Below are 19,479 nucleotides of genomic sequence, written 5' to 3' on the forward strand. Positions count from 1 at the left end.
CAGCCTCCTCGCTCCCGCACAGCAGATACCGGTGGGCTGTCTGCATTTATCAAACGCCACAAATCCACTCGTGCATGTGGGTCCGGTGGGAGAGGAAGGGGCAAATAAAGAGGAAGCCAAGCCCAGCCCATTTTTCGTAACACGAAAATGGAATTCCACCTTTGTATTCTCAGCGTGGATGAAAAGCGGGAAGAGCGGAGAGAATTTGGAGTGACAAAGCTTGTGGTTTCCGGGGCGAGGGTGGGGTCCGGCCCCGTGCCCGCAGAGCTGTGCGCTAAGGGTCCCAGGGATGGGGAGACTGGGACGCCTCCAGGCTAGAAATGACGATTTGAGTCCCCAAATTCACTGTGAGCGCTGCTAACGCGCGGGTCGGCGCTGGCTGGGTCCGCTCAGCCTGGCAGGGCATGGCCTCGGCCGCCGCCGCCAGCCCCCTCGCCCCCCGCCAGCGGCACGCGAAATGGGATTTACGGCTCAGGGTGGTGTGTCTGAACAAAATCCCAGCAAATCCCCTTGGTGCCGTGTATAAATAGAGAAATATATCACTCTGTCTCTCTCTCTCCTTCCACTGCCGTCTTGGTAAGAGGCTGTGCATAGTAATAACAGGCTAACAAAGGCAATAATTTATTTTCCTTAAGAAATTTTATCCACGATCTTTGATGAATTGCATTCCAGGATTGCAGGGTTCCAGTGAAGCTGCAGTTTCTCACAAGCAGGGAGTTCTCAGGTGCACAAATACTGCACCATTACCATTTTTTAAATCCTCCTTCTGTCCCATTTTTGCAGCTTTCTGAAAAAAAAAAAATATATCTTTGTTGGAAGATCGCGTGATGAGAGAACGATAACCGTGTTCCCTTTACAGCAAGCAGCCGTCAGCCCCGCAGCCCGCGCCCCAGCCAGCACTCCCTGACATTTGAGGTGGCGGCGGCCGCGATCTGCCCCGGGCGCACAGCACCGCTCTTTGCCTTCACGTAAACGCGTTGTGACGTCCTCGCCCTGCCCCGGCGCTGCCTACCTGGCCGCTGCTCGGGGCGACGGGCTCAGCTAACGCAAAGTGGCGTCTGGAAAATTCGGGGTTACTTACCCTTCGTTTCTCTGAGTTCCGTGTCTTTCCAGGAATCGCTCATTAAAACCCTTGTTTCTTATTATTATAAAAATCACATACCGGAGAGAGAATCCCAGCTGTAGTTAATGCTGACATTTATTTTATTCTGTAGGTACCTGCAGCCCTTCCAAAGCTTGGGTTGAGTTTATAAAGCCGCAGAGGAAATCCCTTGGCCCTGAAATGGTAAAACCTCTCCAGACACCCGTACGCCACTGGCCTGCCTTCAACCGGACACTGTAAACAGCAAGGGAGCTAACCTACAAAAATGTAAGAAAATGAATTGTTCTGAAAGTGTTATATTTGTACCAAAGTCATTCGACATTTTCGGTCAGAGGTTCTGGATTTTGATGTCATATACGATTACATTATAGAGGTGATTTAACAAATTCCGGTTCTACCGGATACAAATACCGATGTCGAGGTCACGCTGACGAGCTACGTTTTTACTGCTGCATTTCATGCTTAAAACATTGCTAAATCCTTCGTGTCCATTCTGAGTTCTGCTGAAATACTTAATGTCTTCAAACACGTTACTGACTTGGCGGCACCGCCAACAGTAGTTGGGGTCGCTACCTGCCGTCTGCGGCACGGCTGAGCTCTGGCCGCGAGGCTGCGGGAACGCGCTGCGCTGGCCTCGCTGGAAATGCCTTTGCGGCGGGGCCAGCGGCGCAGCCCGGCTGCCCCCGGAGTTCAGGATTTCGGGGGCTGCTGGGCTGGGGGTGTGCGGGACCCCCCGAGCATCGCTGACGGGGAGCACCTTTGGGAGTGCCGTGGATCCATTTTGTCGCTTTTACTCAGGCCATGCTTTTGCACCTTGTCTGTACGCGTCTAGATTTGCAGTTCCATTTTCCCGTCAACTAGACTTTCTTAATCATGGGTTTTTTTAATTAAAAAGCTAACTGTACAGGGCAGGTACACGTGTAAATAAGGGATTACGCTTATGTATATGTTAATATTTATATGTAAAAAGATATGTACATAGGAAAGAAAAAATGGCTCAAAGAATGTTTTCAGAACTGTTTCCTTCTTATAAATGCGCAGACAGGAACGAACGTCAACGTGCTCCTTCATTTCAGCATAAGGGTTTTCGCTCAGTTTTCAGTCACTTTGCGTTCGATCCCGCCGGGGTTTTGTACGGTGAGTGTGTACGGTGAGTCCTTGGCCGTGGCACGGAGCCATTCTGGAGACAGTGCCGCCCCTCATCCCTGAGATGAGCTGTGTCAGATCTCGTTTGCTGTCTTCTCACCTCTGGGTCTCGCGCGTCTCAAAGCCACGGGACCGCAGCGGGGGGGGGCATTACCCGAATCTGGGTCTCTCACGAGGCTTTTTCCAGCAGCCCCTCCGTCCCTCGGTGCAGGCGTGGAGCCGCAGGGGCGGGGGGCTGCAGCCCGGGGAGGGACCCTGGCTGTTCTCCGGCTGGCGAGCGCCGGCTCCTCAGGCGAGCCGCCCTGAGCAGGGGCTGCCGACCGCTCCAGCTTCTCACCCAATGGCCATCTGTTACACGTCCCCCGGATTTCCTTTGATTAACGACAAGACGGGGCAGGTAAAGCAAGCGTAGCACCAGGCGCCTTCCTGCTGCAGCGCGACAGCCACGCGTGGCCTACGAGGACTCGAGCGGCGCGGGGATGCGCTCACTCCCCCGGGCAGAGGCTGAAGGAGGCCGAGGCGTGGAACGGGCCGGCTGCCACCTCCGCCGAGCGAGGCATCTGAGCCGAGATGCAGGGGACGCGCAGCCTGCTCTGCCCCCACCCTGCGTGCCACGCTGGCCTGTGCCGCCTGTTCCAGCTGTCGGAGGACTCCGGCTGTACGTACAGCATTCCGCTCGGGTCTGTCTGTAGCCTTCCGTGTATCCTTGAGTGCCTTACACAGCTGGTGACAAAACTCCCCACTGCAAAGGGAAAACGTCCCCGAGAGTCTCTCTGGGGCGGCGACGCCGCTCCCCGCGCATCCCGGGTGCCGCGGCGCGACGGGCCGCGCGCGTCAGCACGGGAACGGATTGAGTTCAGACTCAGGAAATCGTGCTGCGAGTATCTGCACGAAGCCCTGTCCGTGCGCGCTGTACATTTTATAACTAGCGGGAACTACATGCAAGATGTAAAGCAGAGAAAATGGGGTTTGCAATGGCGGGTGTGCTGTGACTTGTGCTCCCTAACGTGACCCTAACGACCGCGTCCTAACCGCGCGCTGTCTGGTGCCGTGCTGAAACAGGAATTGCCAGGCCTGAAACGGGGCCGGACCGATCAACTACAGAATTTTACACATATTTTTGTATTGTGATTCATATGATATATATCAAGAGACTTTCTATTCATTTGTAAAATACATAAATTATTGTAAGCTTTTAATAAAAAGATGTTTTAAACCCTCAGCTCAGGTGAACGGGTTTGGTTCCTTTCCCGCAGCCGCAGCCCCCGGCGAGCTGCAGAAACTTGCCGATTCCCGTTTTGTAACGCAGTGAGTTTTTAACCACTGCTTGATTCTACCTGAGGAAAAAGAACCTGATGGAACCGTGAGTAAAAAATATTCCTGCGAACCCACAGCAACGCGCCGGCCTTGCTGCTGAGCGAGCCGGACTTTTCCCGGGGGCACGGAGCCCACCCGGCCCCCGCCGGGGCGCAGGGGCAGGCGGCGTCGGGGGGCAGCCCCGGGCCAGAGCCCCCCGTCCCCGGGCCGGGGCCGCCCCCAGCCCCGCGCCGCGTGACCGGTTCCCCGCGGCGGGCGGCTCCCCCGGCAGCGGGGCCGTGCCACGCGCGGGCGGGGCGCGCGGGGGGCCGGGGGGGGGGGGTCCCTGGGCGGTTTTTAACGCGCTTTGCTCCGCCGCACAGGGCCCAGGCGGCCGCGGGAGCGCGGCGGCCGCGCACGGGCAGCGGCAGCGGCAGCGGTACCGGTACCGGTACCGGTGCCGGGGGCAGCGCGCGGCCGCCCCCCCGGGGGCCATGTCGGGGCGGCGGGAGGAGCCGCTGCCCGCCTGCTTCGCGGGGCTGGGCGCGGGCAGCCCGCGGCCGCGGCAGAAGCGCGGCGGGATGTTCTGCAGCGTGGAGGACGCCTTCGACAACAAGACGCTGAACTTCGCCTCGCTCGGCGGCACCGGCCCCGGGAACCCCTCCGCGGGGCCCCGCCGCGACCCCGACCCCGGCCCCGGCCCCGCACCGCCGGCGCCACCCGCACCGCCCGCCGCCCCGGGAGAGCGGCCCGACGGCTGCCCGCAGGTAAGGGGCTGGGCCCGGGGCCCGCCCCCCGCCCCGTCCCACCCCAGCCCCGCCGGACCGGCTGCCTGCAGGGGCCGGCCCGAGGGGGCGGCCGGCGGCCACTTCCCCTCCGCGGGACGCGGCTGTGACCGGTTGCGGGGCCGGGCGGGGCGGGTGGAGCTGCGGGACCCGGCCCGGGGGACTCCGCTCCGCTGCCGGCCGCGGCGGCTTTGTCTGCGGCGCCGGGAGCGCGGCCCCGGGCCGGCGGCGAGAGGGGGGCGCGAGGGGGCGGCAGCGGCGGGGGGCGCGCACGCACGCGGGGACGTGCACAGGCAGAGAGACACGGACACAGATACACAGACACACGCACAGACACGCACACGGCCCCGCGCAGGCGGAAAGATGTCGCAGCAGGGGGGCAAGAAGAGCGTCCCCCGCATCACGGTGAGGGGCTCGGCGGCGCGAGCGGGACCCCCGGGGGCTGCGGGCCCGCTCCGGCGGCGCCGGGGCGCGCGGGTCCCTCCCGTGGGTCCGGACGCGCGGGGAGGGGGCTGGGGGCCGGACACCCCCCCCCCCCGCCGCTCCCTTTGTTGGCCCGGGCCGAGCCCGCGGCTTTGTCCTCGGCCGGGCCCCCCCAGCCGCGGGGCGCTGGGACGGGGCGCGTTTCGGACGCGCTTTGTTTCGCGGAACGGGCTGGGGGGGGGGGGTGCGGGGGGCATCTGCGGGCCCTGGGCCGTGCCCGGCGCCGGCCCGGTGCGGCGGAGCGGGGGGGACCGCCGTGCCCCGCGGGACTCGCGGCAACGGGCGGGAGCGATGCTGTTTTTCTTTTTTCCCCTTGTTTTGCTCGCTGAGCTCCTTTCAAAACGTCCCGGCGCCTGGCGCTGCGTGACGGGCTGCGTTACCGGCTGCGGGAGCGGGCCGGGGGCGTGCGGGGATGCGGCGGGGGGTGGGGATAGGGGATGAAACCATGGGATGGGGTGAGGATAGGGGTGAGATGGTGATAGGGGTGGGGTGGGGGTGAGGATGAGGACGGGATGGGATGCGATGGGATGGCTTGGGGATAGGGCGTGAGGGTGAGATGGAGGTGGGATGGGGATGGGCCCCGCAAGGGGAGGGGCCGTAGGGCTCCCGGGGGGCGGCCAGCACAGAAGCTTCTCCTGATTGATTTTCTGGGACAAGGGAAAACAATAAAGATGCAGTAAAAGCCTCGGTACTTTTAAAACCACGATGCAGTCCTGTAATAGCTGTTTGTGTGCCCGTGGTGCCGCTTAAATCCGGACCGCGGAAGGCAGTCAGGCCGTTGTGCCCCAGCTCGCTGCGGGTCATCGCCTGGGCTGTCGCCACGTGCTCCCGCGCCCCTCAGCCGTGCCGGTGCTCTTTGTGGCGCCCGTTTTAGCCTTGGTAATATTTTCTGTAGCAACAGCAGAGAGCAGGAAGGGAATCCTCTCCAATTAGGCCGCGGTTCCACATTTACAGAAGTACCGCTGCTTTCTCCTTTCTCTGGTTAAAGATGCTGTAAATCCGACAACTGTCCCGGTTCTTGCTTTGAAGTGAGGGAAGTCCCGGAGGCGTTATCTGCCTCACGAGGCTGTGAACAGTCACCACGGTCGGTAAATTACTGGGTTAACAGGATGCACGTGAAAGTCTCCATAGCCGGCGCTGACAGAGGGGCAGGTGCGTGGCTGAGCTACTGGACGATGTCTCGCAGACCCTTCAGAATGGCTCAGGGCCTGGGTCAGCCGCTGGACCTGCTCCGGAGCCCCGGGTGGGCCGTGTGCCTCCGAGGCAGGTCAGGCAGCGGGGGCTGCAGCACGCTCCCCTCGGCTGGCTGGGACCCCACACGCGCTGGCGCCCGGCGCTGAGGGGCTCGGCTGCGCTGGCCCTACGCCCCACGCTTGCACCGGTTCCGCGGGGATCAGATGACAGGTTTGCATGGTTGCCTTTGCAGAACGCAGCTGGGAGTTGGTGTAGAGCAGCGTGTGGTCACTAAACCGGTGTGATAGAAGGGCAAAGTGCTAAATGCTAGACTTAGTGAAAGCTCAGGATGAGTAAAGCAGCCTCTAAATAAAGTAGTCCTGAAAAAAAATCTTTTTTTTTCCATTAGAGTGACCAGCTTCTAATCAAAGGAGGAAAAATTGTCAACGATGATCAGTCATTTTATGCAGACATTTATGTGGAAGACGGTTTAATAAAGTAAGTTAAACATTTGTGTTTGGTAATGTAATTTCCAAGCATGATGTAGTGCTGTGCAGAGTCCGGCTGAGACCTCAGCAGCTCCTCCGCTCGGAGCGGGGTCCCACGGGTGGTGGCCTGATGTGTGCCAGCCAGTGCCGGAGCTGGGAGGGGTGGGACGGGTGCTGCTGGGCTGCGCTCCCTGCCCACCGCTCCTTCTCCCGGGGAGAACCCGGCCCTGGGTGCAAGGAGCCCTGGGCAGCACATGCCTGTGTGCTACAAGCAGCGTTGGTTTTGCATCTTCACCTGTGTCCTGGTTCTGGCTAGGACAGAGTTAATCCTCACCAGAGCTGGGAGAGGAGCTGGAGCCGGTGGCCCCTGGGGCTGGGGACACAGCTGGGATGGTTACCAGTTACCCCACAGCTGGGACAGGTTACCCCAATGAGCCCCAGGGCTGGTCCACCCCATGGGACTCCTGCTCAGGGGATAAAGTGGGGACGGGGCTGGGGGTCAGTTTGGCTGCTGGGGAGGGAGCTGGGCATCAGGATCCGCTGTGAGTATTGCACTGGAAATTACGGGCTTTGGTATGTTCTGTTTTGTTCTCCATCTGTTTTCTCTTTCTCTGCTGTTTTCTTAAACTGTTTTTTTTTCTTAACCCAGAAGTTTTGCCTTCTTTTTTTTCCCAGTTCTACTCCCCATCCCAGAGGCGGGGAGTGAGCAAGTGACTGCGTGGTGTTTTAGCTGCTGGGTGGGGCTAACCCCCGACAACTTAAAAGTTGTTGCCAATGAACAGCTCATGCTATTGTTTTCAGACAAATCGGAGAGAACCTGGTTGTTCCTGGCGGTGCGAAGACGATTGATGCCTACGGGCAGCTGGTGATGCCAGGGGGGATTGACGTCCATACCAGGCTGCAGGCGCCCGTCATGGGCATGGCCCCTGCTGACGGCTTCTACCAAGGCACGAGAGCAGCGCTGGCAGGAGGAACCACGATGATCAGTAAGATGGAGCGGCGTCCCAACAGGCTTCGAAGTAGAACGTTGTTTAGCAAAATACGCGGGGCCTTTTATCGTGGCAGAGATGATTTACCCTCACAGCAGAGAAATGTTAATTTTTGCTCTAGAAATCAAAGCATGACAAAACTCATTAAAATGCATTCTGCGCCTTGCAGAGCCTCCCTCCGCTGCTGCACAAATATATTAAAAATGTGTGGCTGCTCCTGCTTCCCCTCCTAAGAGAGGGAAGTAGAAGAAAACTTTATAAACACTTTTTAATATGTTTTTAATAGCTTTGTAACTTTTTTTAATAAGTTTTTCAGCTCTGTGAGCACGGGCTCCACTGTCGTGTTAACATGAAATGATTTTGATTTCTGTTTTGTTCTTGTCCTGGCCCCAGGGCCGCTGCAGCCTGTGCGTGAAGGACCGGGCTCGGGTCCTGGCGCCGCTCTGTGCCCGGGGAACAGGAACAAAGAAGGGGTGCAGCAACTGATGGGCTGTGGGTGATGGCCTGCGGAAAATGTCCGAGAGAGCCGCGCAAAAGCGCGCAAGGCCGTGCTTTGGTCCCCAGCCCCTCTCGGATGCTGTGTGAAAAACAGGGATAAGAGTAGCTGTCAGCTGCAGTTAGTTTGTTCCATTTGTTTCGCGTTATCTGGGAAATTGGTTGTGGCGGCTCTCGGGCATCCCTCTGCCCGCTCCCCGGCGGACGCGCTGACGCTGCGCCCTGTCTCCCCAGTTGACCACGTCTGCCCGGACGCGGGGACCGGCCTGCTGGCCGCCTACGAGCGGTGGCGCGAGACCGCCGACGGCCAGGCCTGCTGCGACTACTCGCTGCACGTCGACGTCCCGCGCTGGCACGAGAGCCTGAAGGAGGAACTGGAAGCCCTGGTGAAGGACAAGGGTGAGGACAGGAGCCGTGTTCCGGCAATAGCCCCGCAACCCCCCGCGCCCCCCACGAAAATGGGTGTGGAACCCACGGGAGTGGTAGCGGGCACCCTGATTCAGGCTGCTGAGGTACAGAAAACTATTTAAATAAAAGTGTTCAAGATGCGGCTTACAGAATAAAACTAAGCTTTAGGCTTTCCATAGACATTTTGTTCCTGCCCGTGACTCCTGCGCGTCCCGAAGCATCCGCGGACGTGGCTTACTGGAAAGCAGGTCATGCGGCAGGAATTCGCGCGTTTCAGCAGTGCGAATTTCCGTGGTTGGAGCTTTCAGATATGCTAATGTAGAGCTAAATGACTTCAGTGTAATTTGCAGTCTCGCAAGCAAGGGCTTGATTGGTCAATTAACATAGAAATTTGCAGAGAATTTCCTATTAAAATGCGGAGCGGCTGCAGTAATGTAGCTATTCCAGCTTATATCCAGTATTTTTCATCTGTATGCTCACATCAAACACAGTTTATTTGTAGTTTGGTCATAGTCTGGGATTAGCTGTTGCCTCTGCCCCTGTAAAACACAGCGGCAGCTCTCCGGCTTTGGCTCAGTGCTGCACGAGCCATCCTTTGTGTCAGGTAGCAATTACAGAAATGAGGATTGCCGTATGCGAAGTACCGCCCGTCCATTTCTGCGGCGAAACAGCAGCGCAGTAAATAAGTGCTCTAATGTTAGACAGTCTCATCTCTGGCTGTAATTTAGTCTTAGCACTAATACACCGATTCAAAGACAATTATCGTAAAGAAGTTGAGGTTAAATGATAAATGGAAACCAGCACTGGAGGGAAAACTCCGGCCGGGGGCAATGCGTTTGATCCTGTGCGTTGGGAGCGGGGTACAGAGAGAGCCTAACATCAGAAACGGGCTGGGCCTGCTCGGTTCTGGCGCATCCCGACGCAGACGTGTGTTACCGTTCATGGCTCCCCGGCTTTGGGGTGCAATTCCTCTGGGGACAGGCGCCGTTTCAGCCCTTTGCTGTGCTTTGCTTTCGGCCTAACCCCAGCTGGCACACCCCCCCGCTCCGAACGGCCCCTGCTTGGCCCGTGCCAGATCCCTGAGTTCTTGGCTGTGACGCTAAACGCACCTCGTTTTCTTTTCTCAAGGTGTGAACTCCTTCCTGGTTTTCATGGCCTACAAGGACAAGCTGCAGTGCACCGATGCCCAGGTATCAGAGCCAGCCTCCGGCCGACGTCGCCGCCCGCGCTCCGAGCGTGAGCTGCCGTTTGCCTGACGCTGGGCAACGCGCTCTCTCTCGGCAGATGTACGAAATATTCTGCATCATCCGCGACCTGGGGGCCATTGCCCAAGTGCACGCTGAGAACGGAGACATCATCGACGAGGTACGGTGTCAGCCGTTTGAACTGAGGGTTGGCCAGGGCGTTCTGATTTACGGCAGCGTGCCGACGTTAACGGATGGGCCGCAGTGTCTGGTGGAAGATGGAGCGGTGCCAGCAGGCTTTTAGCTTTCAGCCGGGGCTGCAAGTTCAGTAGGGATGGAACGATCTGGAGGGGAGGAGGAGCAGCAGCCTGCTGTGACACGCGGTTGCTTTGGGGAGGGGACCAGCGACTGCTTTTCAGGGCAGGGCATCACCCCCGTCGCCCGCCTCCGAGATCTCCGGCAAAAGCCAAGCCGAGCTCGTGGCCTTGCAGGGTGGAGCGGCCGTGGTCGGTGTGTGCGTGGGCACCGAGCCTCGCAGCATCGGGGGGGTGGGGAAGGGATGCCCCCGCGCCGCCGCCCACGCTCCGGAGGGGATCTGCTCTCGGTGTAAGGTGATTACCCAAGCCCCGGGGCGCGGCGTGTGCGGGAGGATCGGGGGCAGCTGCTCGCATCAGCAGCATCCTCCCCGTTCCGTGGACGCACTTGGGAGTCGTCACAGAAATGTTTACAGGGACTGCTTGGTGGTTCCCAACAGTACGCTCTGGGGCTCCCTGAAGGATGGCCGGCTGCCTTGGGTGACCCTTTATCACATATCCGTCTTCTTTAGAGGCCTTGAGTGGCTGAGGAAATAAAGAGGTCGGGATCTTTTGAAGTAGCGTACGTTACGCTTGGCAATGTTTATCTCCAGAAACAGTACTTGGAACGTCCTTGCTATTGCAGACTTGGCTCACGTTCATGGTTTGTCCTTTTTACCTTTAGAAAAGAAAATCTTGGGTACCTGCTGCAGGGAGGTGATCCAAGGTAGAAGTAGACTTGCAGGTCCTTTCAGCTTATGGTCGCGCCAGTGCTCGGTCTGGTGTGGGAGGAGAGTTTAGAAGGACAGCAGGGTCCCAGCCCTTCAAATGGGCTTATCTGGCCAAACAGGATAGAGGCTAATTCCCACCTCCCTGGGATTTTATCCGAGAAACCTGTTCTTCAGCCAGGTGGGAAACAGAATGTCATCCCAAGCAGGTCAGTGTTTTCCAAAGTATTTCTTCAAGCTGCCAGTGTGATGATCTCAAGCCTGGGGACGAACCTGGGGGATGTCTGCAGTAGGAGTGCTATGGCTGGAGAAATAACCATCCTCTGCGAGCAGGATCCTTAAAGCCCGCGAGATCTGGTCCGTAGCGTTGAGTAATGTCCTTGCAGCTAACGCCGGCTCGGTGGGAGCATCGCACGATACAGGACATCACAGAACGGAGGCTGGCGGGGGTCTGTGCTGGGCATCCACTTTCGGAGACAGTGGGGGAGCCGTCTGTGCCTGCCCCGTAGCCATGAATCATATCTAGCACCGCCTCGGCATGAGGGCTGAGGGGTCTGGCATCCTCCAGCGGTGCGGGGCGGGCCCAAAGGTGCTGCTGGGACACAGCAGTGCACGGTCCGGAAACAATTCCCCAGCGTGAGGTGGGTCTACTGGGAAGCAGCCGCGGCAGTTTATGGGGTGTCGCAGGTACGGACGGCATCGCCTCGTCGTATCCATGAACTTCCATCATCCTTCTGCAAAGGCGTTGTGTCCCGCACTGCTTCCAGCAGGTCATTTGTGTCGCTGACTGCTCACCTTTGTCCGTCTAGGAGCAGAAGAGGCTGCTGGAGCTGGGGATTACCGGGCCGGAAGGGCACGTCCTCAGCCGCCCCGAGGAGGTAGGGTCTCCAGTCCTGCGGCAGAGCTGCCCGGGCGCGGAACCGCCGCTGCGGCAGTAGCCGCGGTGCCCCAGACGATTTCTGCCTGTGCTGTGGTGCCCGCAGGTGGAGGCGGAGGCGGTGTACCGCGCCATTACCATCGCGAAGCAAGCCAACTGCCCCTTGTACGTCACCAAGATAATGAGCAGAGGGGCGGCAGACGTGTTAGCCCGGGCAAAGAGAAAAGGTAAGGCCGTGTGTCGTGCTGGCGTGCAGCTGAGCCTGTTTACGTGTGTCCAGGAATGTCGTTCTAGCTGCGAGGTTTAAGAACTCGTCGTCACCCCAGTTCTCTCACATTTTAGGGTGCCAAAACGTGGTGTTGGCGTTTCTTCGCAGAGTGCGCGGAGCTAATTGCTCTGAGCTGGGAAGATCTGAGATGTGCTTGAGACTTTGGCACCTGGATCTCAGTAGACACAGCTGAAAAAAAGGCAATAATTCACTGGCAGTCGTTTGTCATGAGCTAAATGAAAAGTGGATCTGGAGCAAGGTCCAGGTTCAGACTGGGGGAGGGTGGGAGGCAGCAGGGGCCGGCGGGGTCCGCAGCCGCCCCAGCCCAAGGAGGAGCCTCTGCGCGGGGCCCCGCTCTGGTTTGGAGGGCGCGATGGTTTGTGGGCACGGACGCACGTTTGGCCTAAGGAGAAAACAGATGGGTGCAGAGCTTGTTTTGACAGCGTTTTCCAGTCGTGTGAGAGAATCTGCGGGATTAGGGTGGGTTTACAGAGCCGAAGTACTGCGCAGACCGCAGATAAGCGAAACGTCTCCTGTCCTTACGGCGGTGTTCGTGACAAGAGGCTGCAGGACGCGCGCGTGCCCTCGTTAACCGCTTGCTCCCCAGGCGCGGTTGTGTACGGCGAGCCCATCACCGCCAGCCTGGGCGCCGACGGGACGCACTACTGGAGCAAAAACTGGGCCAAGGCCGCCGCCTTCGTCACGTCTCCCCCCATCAGCCCCGACCCCAGCACGCCGGATCACCTCACCTGCCTCTTGTCCTGGTGAGTCCCGTGGCGGCGCGGCTGCCCTCGCTGGGTCCTGGGGAAAGCGCTAAAGCAAGAAGGAAGGATTTTGTGGAAGCTTTAAAATGTGTGAAACGGAAGCTTTTAGGGCGCGTCACCGTGCGGGGTTGTTCCCATGTTCAGAGTTACGCAGCAGAGCCCCGGGGGCCGGCAGGAGCATCCCTGGAGCCGTGCAGGGACCAAGCGAGCATTTCGCAATGGCGAAAAAAATTGCATTCCATATATATATATTTTAAAAAAGAAACAAACATCTTGGAATTCCCTGAAATGTGATTTTTTTTTTTTTTTTCCTAGAAGGATAACCAGCTGTTAACAAGAGCAAAGTGTTTAACATCTTCTTATATACTATATAATAAACGATATCTTACATAGTATATAAAGATATCTCAATGAATGTGATTTTTTCGTAAAAGAGGCAGTAGAATGCAAGCGTAGCTCAGCCTAGCGCAGCTCTGACCCGAGTCTGGGGCGTGCGCCCCGTCACGCTGGGCGGGCTCTGCTCCCTTCGTGCCCTGCCTGCGCGCCTGGGGCCGGTCCCTCCTGCGGCGCGCGGTGCTTGGGCTCGTCCAGGCGCTCGTCTTACTTAACCGCGCCTTCGCGTTCAAACAACCTTGCTTGGAGACCCGCTTCCTAAAATAACCCGAGGTTCGAAAGGAAGGTGCAAAGATTGAAGTGTTGGCTTAAATACTAAAAGTAATGGTCATTTTAGGAGAGAATATGAACATAATAGAAATGGAAATGTTCTGTAAATAGAATAGAGGGCTGCTGTTTACACGAACTGCTCGTGCCGCGCGGACCCTTCCAGGCGAGGGGGCTTTCGCTGGCCCGGAGGAGCGGTGTCGCAGGGCAGGGGTGTTCCGCAGTCGTCGCCGCGGGGGGTGTTTGTGCCGTGGGGCGCCCCCTGACCCCTCTGCCACGCTGTGCCCAGCGGGGACCTGCAGGTGTCCGGCAGCGCTCACTGCACCTTCACCACGGCGCAGAAGGCAGTGGGGAAGGACAACTTCACCCTCATCCCCGAGGGGACCAACGGCGTGGAGGAGCGGATGTCCGTGATCTGGGAAAAGTGTGTGGTAGGTACTGAGCCAGCGCTGGTTCCCCGGGAAGGCGCGGGTGCGGGTAAGCAGTGCTTGTGCTCGGTGCTGTCGGCGTCCTCGTTAATTCAAACGAGCCCAGAGGTGCGGCACTGTCTAGACTGCTGCTTCAGAGCAGCTTGCTAATGAGAGAAACTGTGACAGTCGAACGCCTTCAAAGTGTCTTCAAAGGCTTTGGTACAGGATCATCCCCCCGCTCCCGCTCCCAGTCACGAGGAAGTCTCTCCGACACGTTTTCCTAAGGGTAGGATGTGCCGCTCCCCTCCCCTGGAGCTGGCAGGAGCCTGGGGAGGCGGATGGGGACGGCGTCTCCCCCTCGGTGGCCATGGCCATGCCTGCCAGCTGCCCGCTCGCCCCGGGCCCCGCCGGTGGGGACGGGTTCCCGCAGCCCCTCCGAGGCTGCCGAGCTCCGCTGCCGAGGGAGAGCTGCGGCACGCCAGCGTGCGCCGGCAGGGCCGAGTCCTGCGTCCCCGCGTGCCGCTGCGCCCTGCCCTCCCGCGGAGCAGCCCCGGAGGCTCTGCCCGCATCCCACAGAGCGGGCATCCCTGGGCAGGCTTCCAGGAGCTGGGAACCGGCCACCCTGGAGTCTCTGTCTTGGGCAGGCTTGGAACAAAGATAAATAGGATTAAGGTAATAAATAAATATGATAAATAGCGCTATATTCTTAACATCTTTGATGAATGTGAGATGACTGTACATGGATTTAGGGCCTATCTGTGAAGGTCTTGTTTTTCAGAGACCTTACATTTCACAGAGTGTAGGAAAAACAAAACCCTCTGCTGTGTAATCCCGCTGCTGGGAGCAGGGCGCGTCTCCAGTGACGGTCCTTCTTCCCTTCTCTTTCCCAGGTCTCTGGGAAGATGGATGAGAACGATTTTGTAGCGGTGACCAGTACCAATGCTGCCAAGATCTTCAACTGCTACCCCAGGAAGGGGCGCGTCGCGGTGGGCGCTGACGCAGACTTGGTTTTGTGGAACCCCAAGGCTACTAAAATCATCTCGGCAAAATCCCACCATTTGGTAACATTTTAAAAATCGTGTTCTGGAGCTGGTTTTAGAGCCAGAAGGGAGCAGCAAAGCAATACGTTTCTTCGGATCACAAAGATCAGATCGTTCACCAAGGGGGGAGCTGTTTCTGTGGATGAGGTGGTGAAGGACCTTGCATTTGCTTTTGAAAACACGAGCAAATGAAAATGTCCCTTGGCTGCTGGGAGGGGCAGGGTTGTGACAGGTTGGCAGTGACCACGCAGTCTGCATCCCGTGCAGAAAGTTTAAGATCATTGTTTTTGCTGTGGACTAGAAAATGTCAGTGCTGGACTTGTTTTAAGTATTAAACTGTTAATACAGTTTAATTTATCGGCATCCCTCCCAAAGAGCCGGAGGCGTTCCTGCGCGTCTCCGCGGGCGCTGCCGGTCCGTGGGGTCACGCCGGGGAGGCTCGGGTGCACCTTCCTGGTGTTTCGGCCGTGGCTCTCCGGGCTGTGGACATCCCCAAATCAGCTTCCAACGTGAGCCTCGGACAGAAAGCTGCCGTTGAGAGGGAGGGGTTGTGAGGAATGTTGGTGGGAGAGCTGATTGAAGTGAAGTGAACGTAGAAACATTTTGACCCATGTGGTTTTTTCACCAAAATATTTTTTCCTGAGGAAAATTATCACTGTGACTGCAAAATTCAGGTGTTTCCTTTAAAAAATAGGAATGGGTTTTCTTTTGGTCCAGAAAATTCACTTTTGTTTTTTTGTAATGCCACATTTTTTCACTGTAAACTTTGGGTTTTAGATAGTTTTAGTGTTAGCAATGGGAGCATTTGAAGAAAGTGGCACAATTTTTGCATTTCCCACAAAACAGACCTGACATTCCATGCTGACTTTGGTAGAAGACTTGCAGCGAGTTGGAAGAAATGTCGGGGACTTCTGTCCCCAAACGCAGAACTCCAGCAGAGCTCTTCTAGGGCTTACCGGTAACTCATTCTTCACGTAGAGTAAAAGTTGCCTTGCTCCAGCAGTGCTGCGTGTCTTTGGGCAAGAGCTGAGCGTTCTGAGGATGTGGTTTCCCCATCCCAGTTTGCTGTAGTCCATCCATTAGAAGAACCGTGTTACCTGAAATGTGGAGGCTGGCTAGGTACAGCTGATGGTGCGCGAGGAGCGACGCACAGCAGTGGCCTTGTGCGCACAGTTGGCCAGACCATCACCTCCTTCGCTCTTAACCGAACTGGTGTCCTGGTTTGTTTGTTCCAGAACGTGGAGTACAACATATTTGAAGGCACTGAGTGCCACGGGGTCCCTACCGTCGTCATAAGTCAGGGAAAAGTTGTTCTTGAAGACGGAAACCTGTGTGTCACCCAGGGGTCGGGTCGCTTCATTCCTAGAAAGACGTTCCCCGATTTTGTTTATAAAAGGATAAAGGCAAGAAACAGGGTAAGGAGAATTTTATTTGCCATAATCCCGTATTTTCATTGCAATAACATTATTAATGTTGTTTCTTTCTAGGCCTTGCAAATTTGTAATGTTAGCTTGGCGCGTTAATCATGATGCCTATTTTAGTATTATAGCTAATAATGCTGGTATTATTTATATTATTTGCCTGTTATAAAGCAAAAATATGACTTCTAGCAAAGCTGGTTTTGTTTGGCTTGTGTTGAGTGGCCGGGAGGAGTTCCTGTCCTACCTGGGTTAGGAAAGTTGATGTTGTATTACTGGTGTCTGCTGTGCGTCTGTGGAAGCTGTAGCGCTCAGCAGTTACTGGAAACACAAGAAAATCCTTCGAGGCGCTGGCACAGCTTCTTTGGGAGACATGGAGACGTGCGGCGGGCAGGCTGGCCCCGTCGTCTGGGGCAGTGTCCCTCGGCTCCTTGTTCACGGATGCTTCTCTGTCCATCGTGGAAGCAGACACTTTGTGCCACGGGTTTTTTTTATCCTGAAGGCTGGAGTTTGGTAAACACCAACCTCGGTGCCCAGCGAGCCGCAGTGCCGCTCTGGCGGGACGGAACCCGGGTGCCAGCCCCGGCAGCGAGGGGTCGGTGTTGGTTAATGCAGGCGGGCGCCTTCGGCACTTGGCAAACGGCCCGCAGCTCCCCGTGCCAGCTCTCCGTCCTGGGTTAACCAGGGTTACGGCAAAAACCGCGGTCAGAAAGGGCGCTGGAAAACGCTGAGCAGGGCGTGTTCGTCACGGGGTGTTCGGCATGGTGCAGACAAAGGGCACGTAAGAGAGATTTCTGCGGAAAATGCTGTAGACGTCTTGATAAGCTATCTGTCTGCGCCTTCTTAATTTGAAACCCAGCACTTTTCATCTTCAAAACGAATCCCTTCCGACCCTGTCAAGGGCTGTCACTGCCTTGCCGGGAGGAGAAGCAGCCGTCAGCAGATCTGTGATGGAGCACTGGTAACGAGGTCGTTAGGGCCTTGGCTCCCCTGGCAGCCGCCAGCGCCCAGGGCTGAGCTCGTCCTCCCTGAGCAGGACGCGATGGGCAGGGGGGTGGAATGGGATGGGCTTTAAGGTCCCTTCCAGCCCAAACCACGCTGTGGTTCTAAGTCATTACTCGTATGTTGGGTCTGGTTCTTGTTGGCATCAGCCTAAATCCAGACCTTACCCCTCTGCTTGCTCCCTGCCTCGCAGCTGGCCGAAGTCCACGGCGTGCCCAGGGGGCTGTACGACGGGCCGGTCCACGAGGTCCTCGCCAGCGCCAAAGCCGTGGCCCCCGCTGCAGCATCCAGGATCGCGCCCGGCACGGGCAAAGCCCAGGCTCCTCCCGTGCGCAACCTCCATCAGTCGGGGTTCAGCCTGTCTGGTAGGGTGGGGGTCCCCGAAAGTCGGGGGGGCTGCAGGCGGTGGGAGGGGGCCTGGTTTGTGTGGATGTCACAAAGTCCTGGGCTTGTGCGAGCAGCAGGGCAGAGCTGACCTGCCCAGGTCAATGGGGATGCTGCTCTGGCTGTTGAGGGGTCGGGACATCAGCCCCCGCAGTGTCCCCTGCGAGCTGGGGGTCAGGAGCAGTTGGGTTTGTAGAGATGAGCCAGGTGACTCCATCCTCAGGAACCAGGAAGGAAATTCCTTTGTTCTTTCTGTGTCTGGCCTGTTGCGATAGTACAAGGGGTGATGGTTTTAAAATAAAAGAGGGAGGAGGTTCAGACTGGACATCAGGATGATATTTTTTACACTGAGGGTGATGAAGCACTGGCTCAGGTTGCCCAGAGAGGTGCTGGATGCCCCATCCCTGGAAACATTCCAGGCCAGGTTGGCCGGGGCTCTGAGCAACCTGATCTGGTTGGAGATGTCCCTGCTCCTGGCAGGGGGTTGGGCTGGGTGGGCTTTGAAGGTCCCTTCCCACCCAAACCATCCTGGGATTCTGTGATATATTCTTAACGAACGTTCAAGGTCCCACTTCTTATTACCTAGAAACTGTTTATTTACAGGAAAGCCATTTACAGTGTTTTCCAAAAAGAGGCAATAAAAAGATAAAGATGTTCAGGCAGCTGAAGTTGTACTGTGATAATACAGTGTCCAAAATGATATATAAGAAGATATTAGTGTTTTAGGATTTGTGCATTTAAAGCAGCCATGCCGACAGCACGCCCATGCCTGTCCTCTTCCCTAGGGTCGCAGGCAGACGACCACATTGCCAGGCGCACGGCTCAGAAGATCATCGCCCCGCCGGGCGGACGGTCCAACATCACCTCGCTCTCCTGACGGCCCCGCGCCGCCGTGACCCCCCCGCACCGCAGCCGCTGCCGGGGCGTGCTCGGGGCCAGCCGCCAAGGGGCCGGCGGGTCGCCCTCAGGCTCAGGATGAAAATCGAGCATTCCTCAGCCACCCCAGCCCCTTCTTCTCATAGGTAGAAACTAGAGTAACCCCCGAGAGGTAGCGCTCCCCCCTCGATTTCTCCCAGTCCGTGTTTCTTCTCTAGCTGCCCGGAAAGCCCCTACCTTGTGCATGCAGGCGCCCAGACTGCGCTTGGAACGCGCTCAGCCGTGCTGCTGGCGGCCTCGTGGCCAGGACGAAAATGAAGGTGCACGTTGGCTGGAACACGCTCCTTTCTAGTAGCAATGGCTGCCTTTTCTAGTCGAAGGACTTCTACCTGATGAGCACTTCCAGCTGATTTTAATACTGTGAATTGCATCTGGTCTGATTGCAGCACCCCGAGCTGATCCCGCTCTCTCTCCCGTATCGCGGCGCAGGCCTGGCCGTGCTGCAGGAGTTGCAGTCGCTGCGCCCATGAGCCCGCATGGCCGTGTGGGATGGCAGCGTGTCCCTCCGTCCCTGCCGTGGTCACAGCGTCGGCGGGGCGGGCACAGGGGGACCCGACACCGCAGCGGGGCACGCCAGTGGGCTGTAGTCTTTCTTTTAGGCTTGTTTTTTAAAGATTATTTATACAGTTTTTCAAGAACCAAGTGTAAGTCTTACAACCACTAGCAAGGCTCATTTGAAGGCCGGTTGTGTACGACAAACTCTTTTATTATATTTAAACCCGTTTATTATATTTAAAGGTGTGCACGGTGCAGGTGAACCTCTGTGCCACAAAGCTATGCATGTCCCTCTGACCGAGTGGCTCGCCATTCGTGCTCTGCTCCTTTCTCTGAATAAAGTTTGGAAATCGTAAGACAATAGAGTGGTTTGTCTGGCTTAGCTGATTTTTCTGTTTTCTTCCTCTGGGCGTCTGTAGCATCAGTTCACGGCTTGCAGGTTACTGTGCTGCCCTGTGAGAAGGAAGCCCACCCTTCTGAGCCGTGGCCTGCCGCAGGCCTGCCCACCGCAAGCCTTTGGTTTGCAGGTAAAGCCGAAGCACCAGGCGCGTGCTCTGGTTCTCCCTGCCAGACAAACGCCCCTTCCCCTGCCCGGGAGACGCCGATGCAGGAGGAGATGCTGTAACCGGGCTGAGAGCTGCAGATTCTCCTCGGG

The 19,479-nt window shown here is 57.4% G+C and overlaps 1 protein-coding gene across 2 annotated transcripts; it reads left to right on the plus strand.

Annotated features, from left to right (window-relative positions):
- The first annotated feature begins 4,038 nt into the window (after nt 1-4,038).
- On the plus strand, nt 4,039-19,187 carry DPYSL4 (dihydropyrimidinase like 4). 2 transcript variants are annotated; one of them, XM_086751707.1, is made up of 14 exons: nt 4,039-4,311; nt 6,395-6,483; nt 7,275-7,459; nt 8,192-8,356; nt 9,494-9,555; nt 9,650-9,730; nt 11,380-11,448; nt 11,554-11,674; nt 12,323-12,479; nt 13,429-13,570; nt 14,440-14,610; nt 15,825-16,004; nt 17,203-17,374; nt 18,179-19,187. In XM_086751707.1, exons 1-14 carry the CDS (start codon nt 4,039-4,041, stop codon nt 18,268-18,270), a joined length of 1,959 nt encoding a protein of 652 aa, XP_086607833.1. In that variant the 3' UTR covers nt 18,271-19,187. The 2 variants fall into 2 exon arrangements, with proteins under 2 accessions (XP_086607833.1, XP_086607834.1); XM_086751708.1 differs by lacking the exon at nt 4,039-4,311 and adding an exon at nt 4,653-4,734.
- The last annotated feature ends 292 nt before the right edge of the window (nt 19,188-19,479 follow it).

This window comes from Chlamydotis macqueenii, chromosome 7, assembly GCF_036417535.1.
Source record: "Chlamydotis macqueenii isolate bChlMac1 chromosome 7, bChlMac1.mat, whole genome shotgun sequence".
NCBI lineage: Eukaryota > Metazoa > Chordata > Aves > Otidiformes > Otididae > Chlamydotis > Chlamydotis macqueenii.

Coding starts and splice junctions, on each gene's coding strand:
- DPYSL4 (XM_086751707.1), top strand. CDS start 4,039: ATGTCGGGGCGGCGGGAGGAGCCGCTGCCCGCCTGCTTCGCGGGGCTG. Junction 8,357..9,493: donor AGCCCTGGTGAAGGACAAGG/GTGAGGACAGGA, acceptor TCTTTTCTCAAG/GTGTGAACTCCTTCCTGGTT. Junction 9,731..11,379: donor ACGGAGACATCATCGACGAG/GTACGGTGTCAG, acceptor TTGTCCGTCTAG/GAGCAGAAGAGGCTGCTGGA.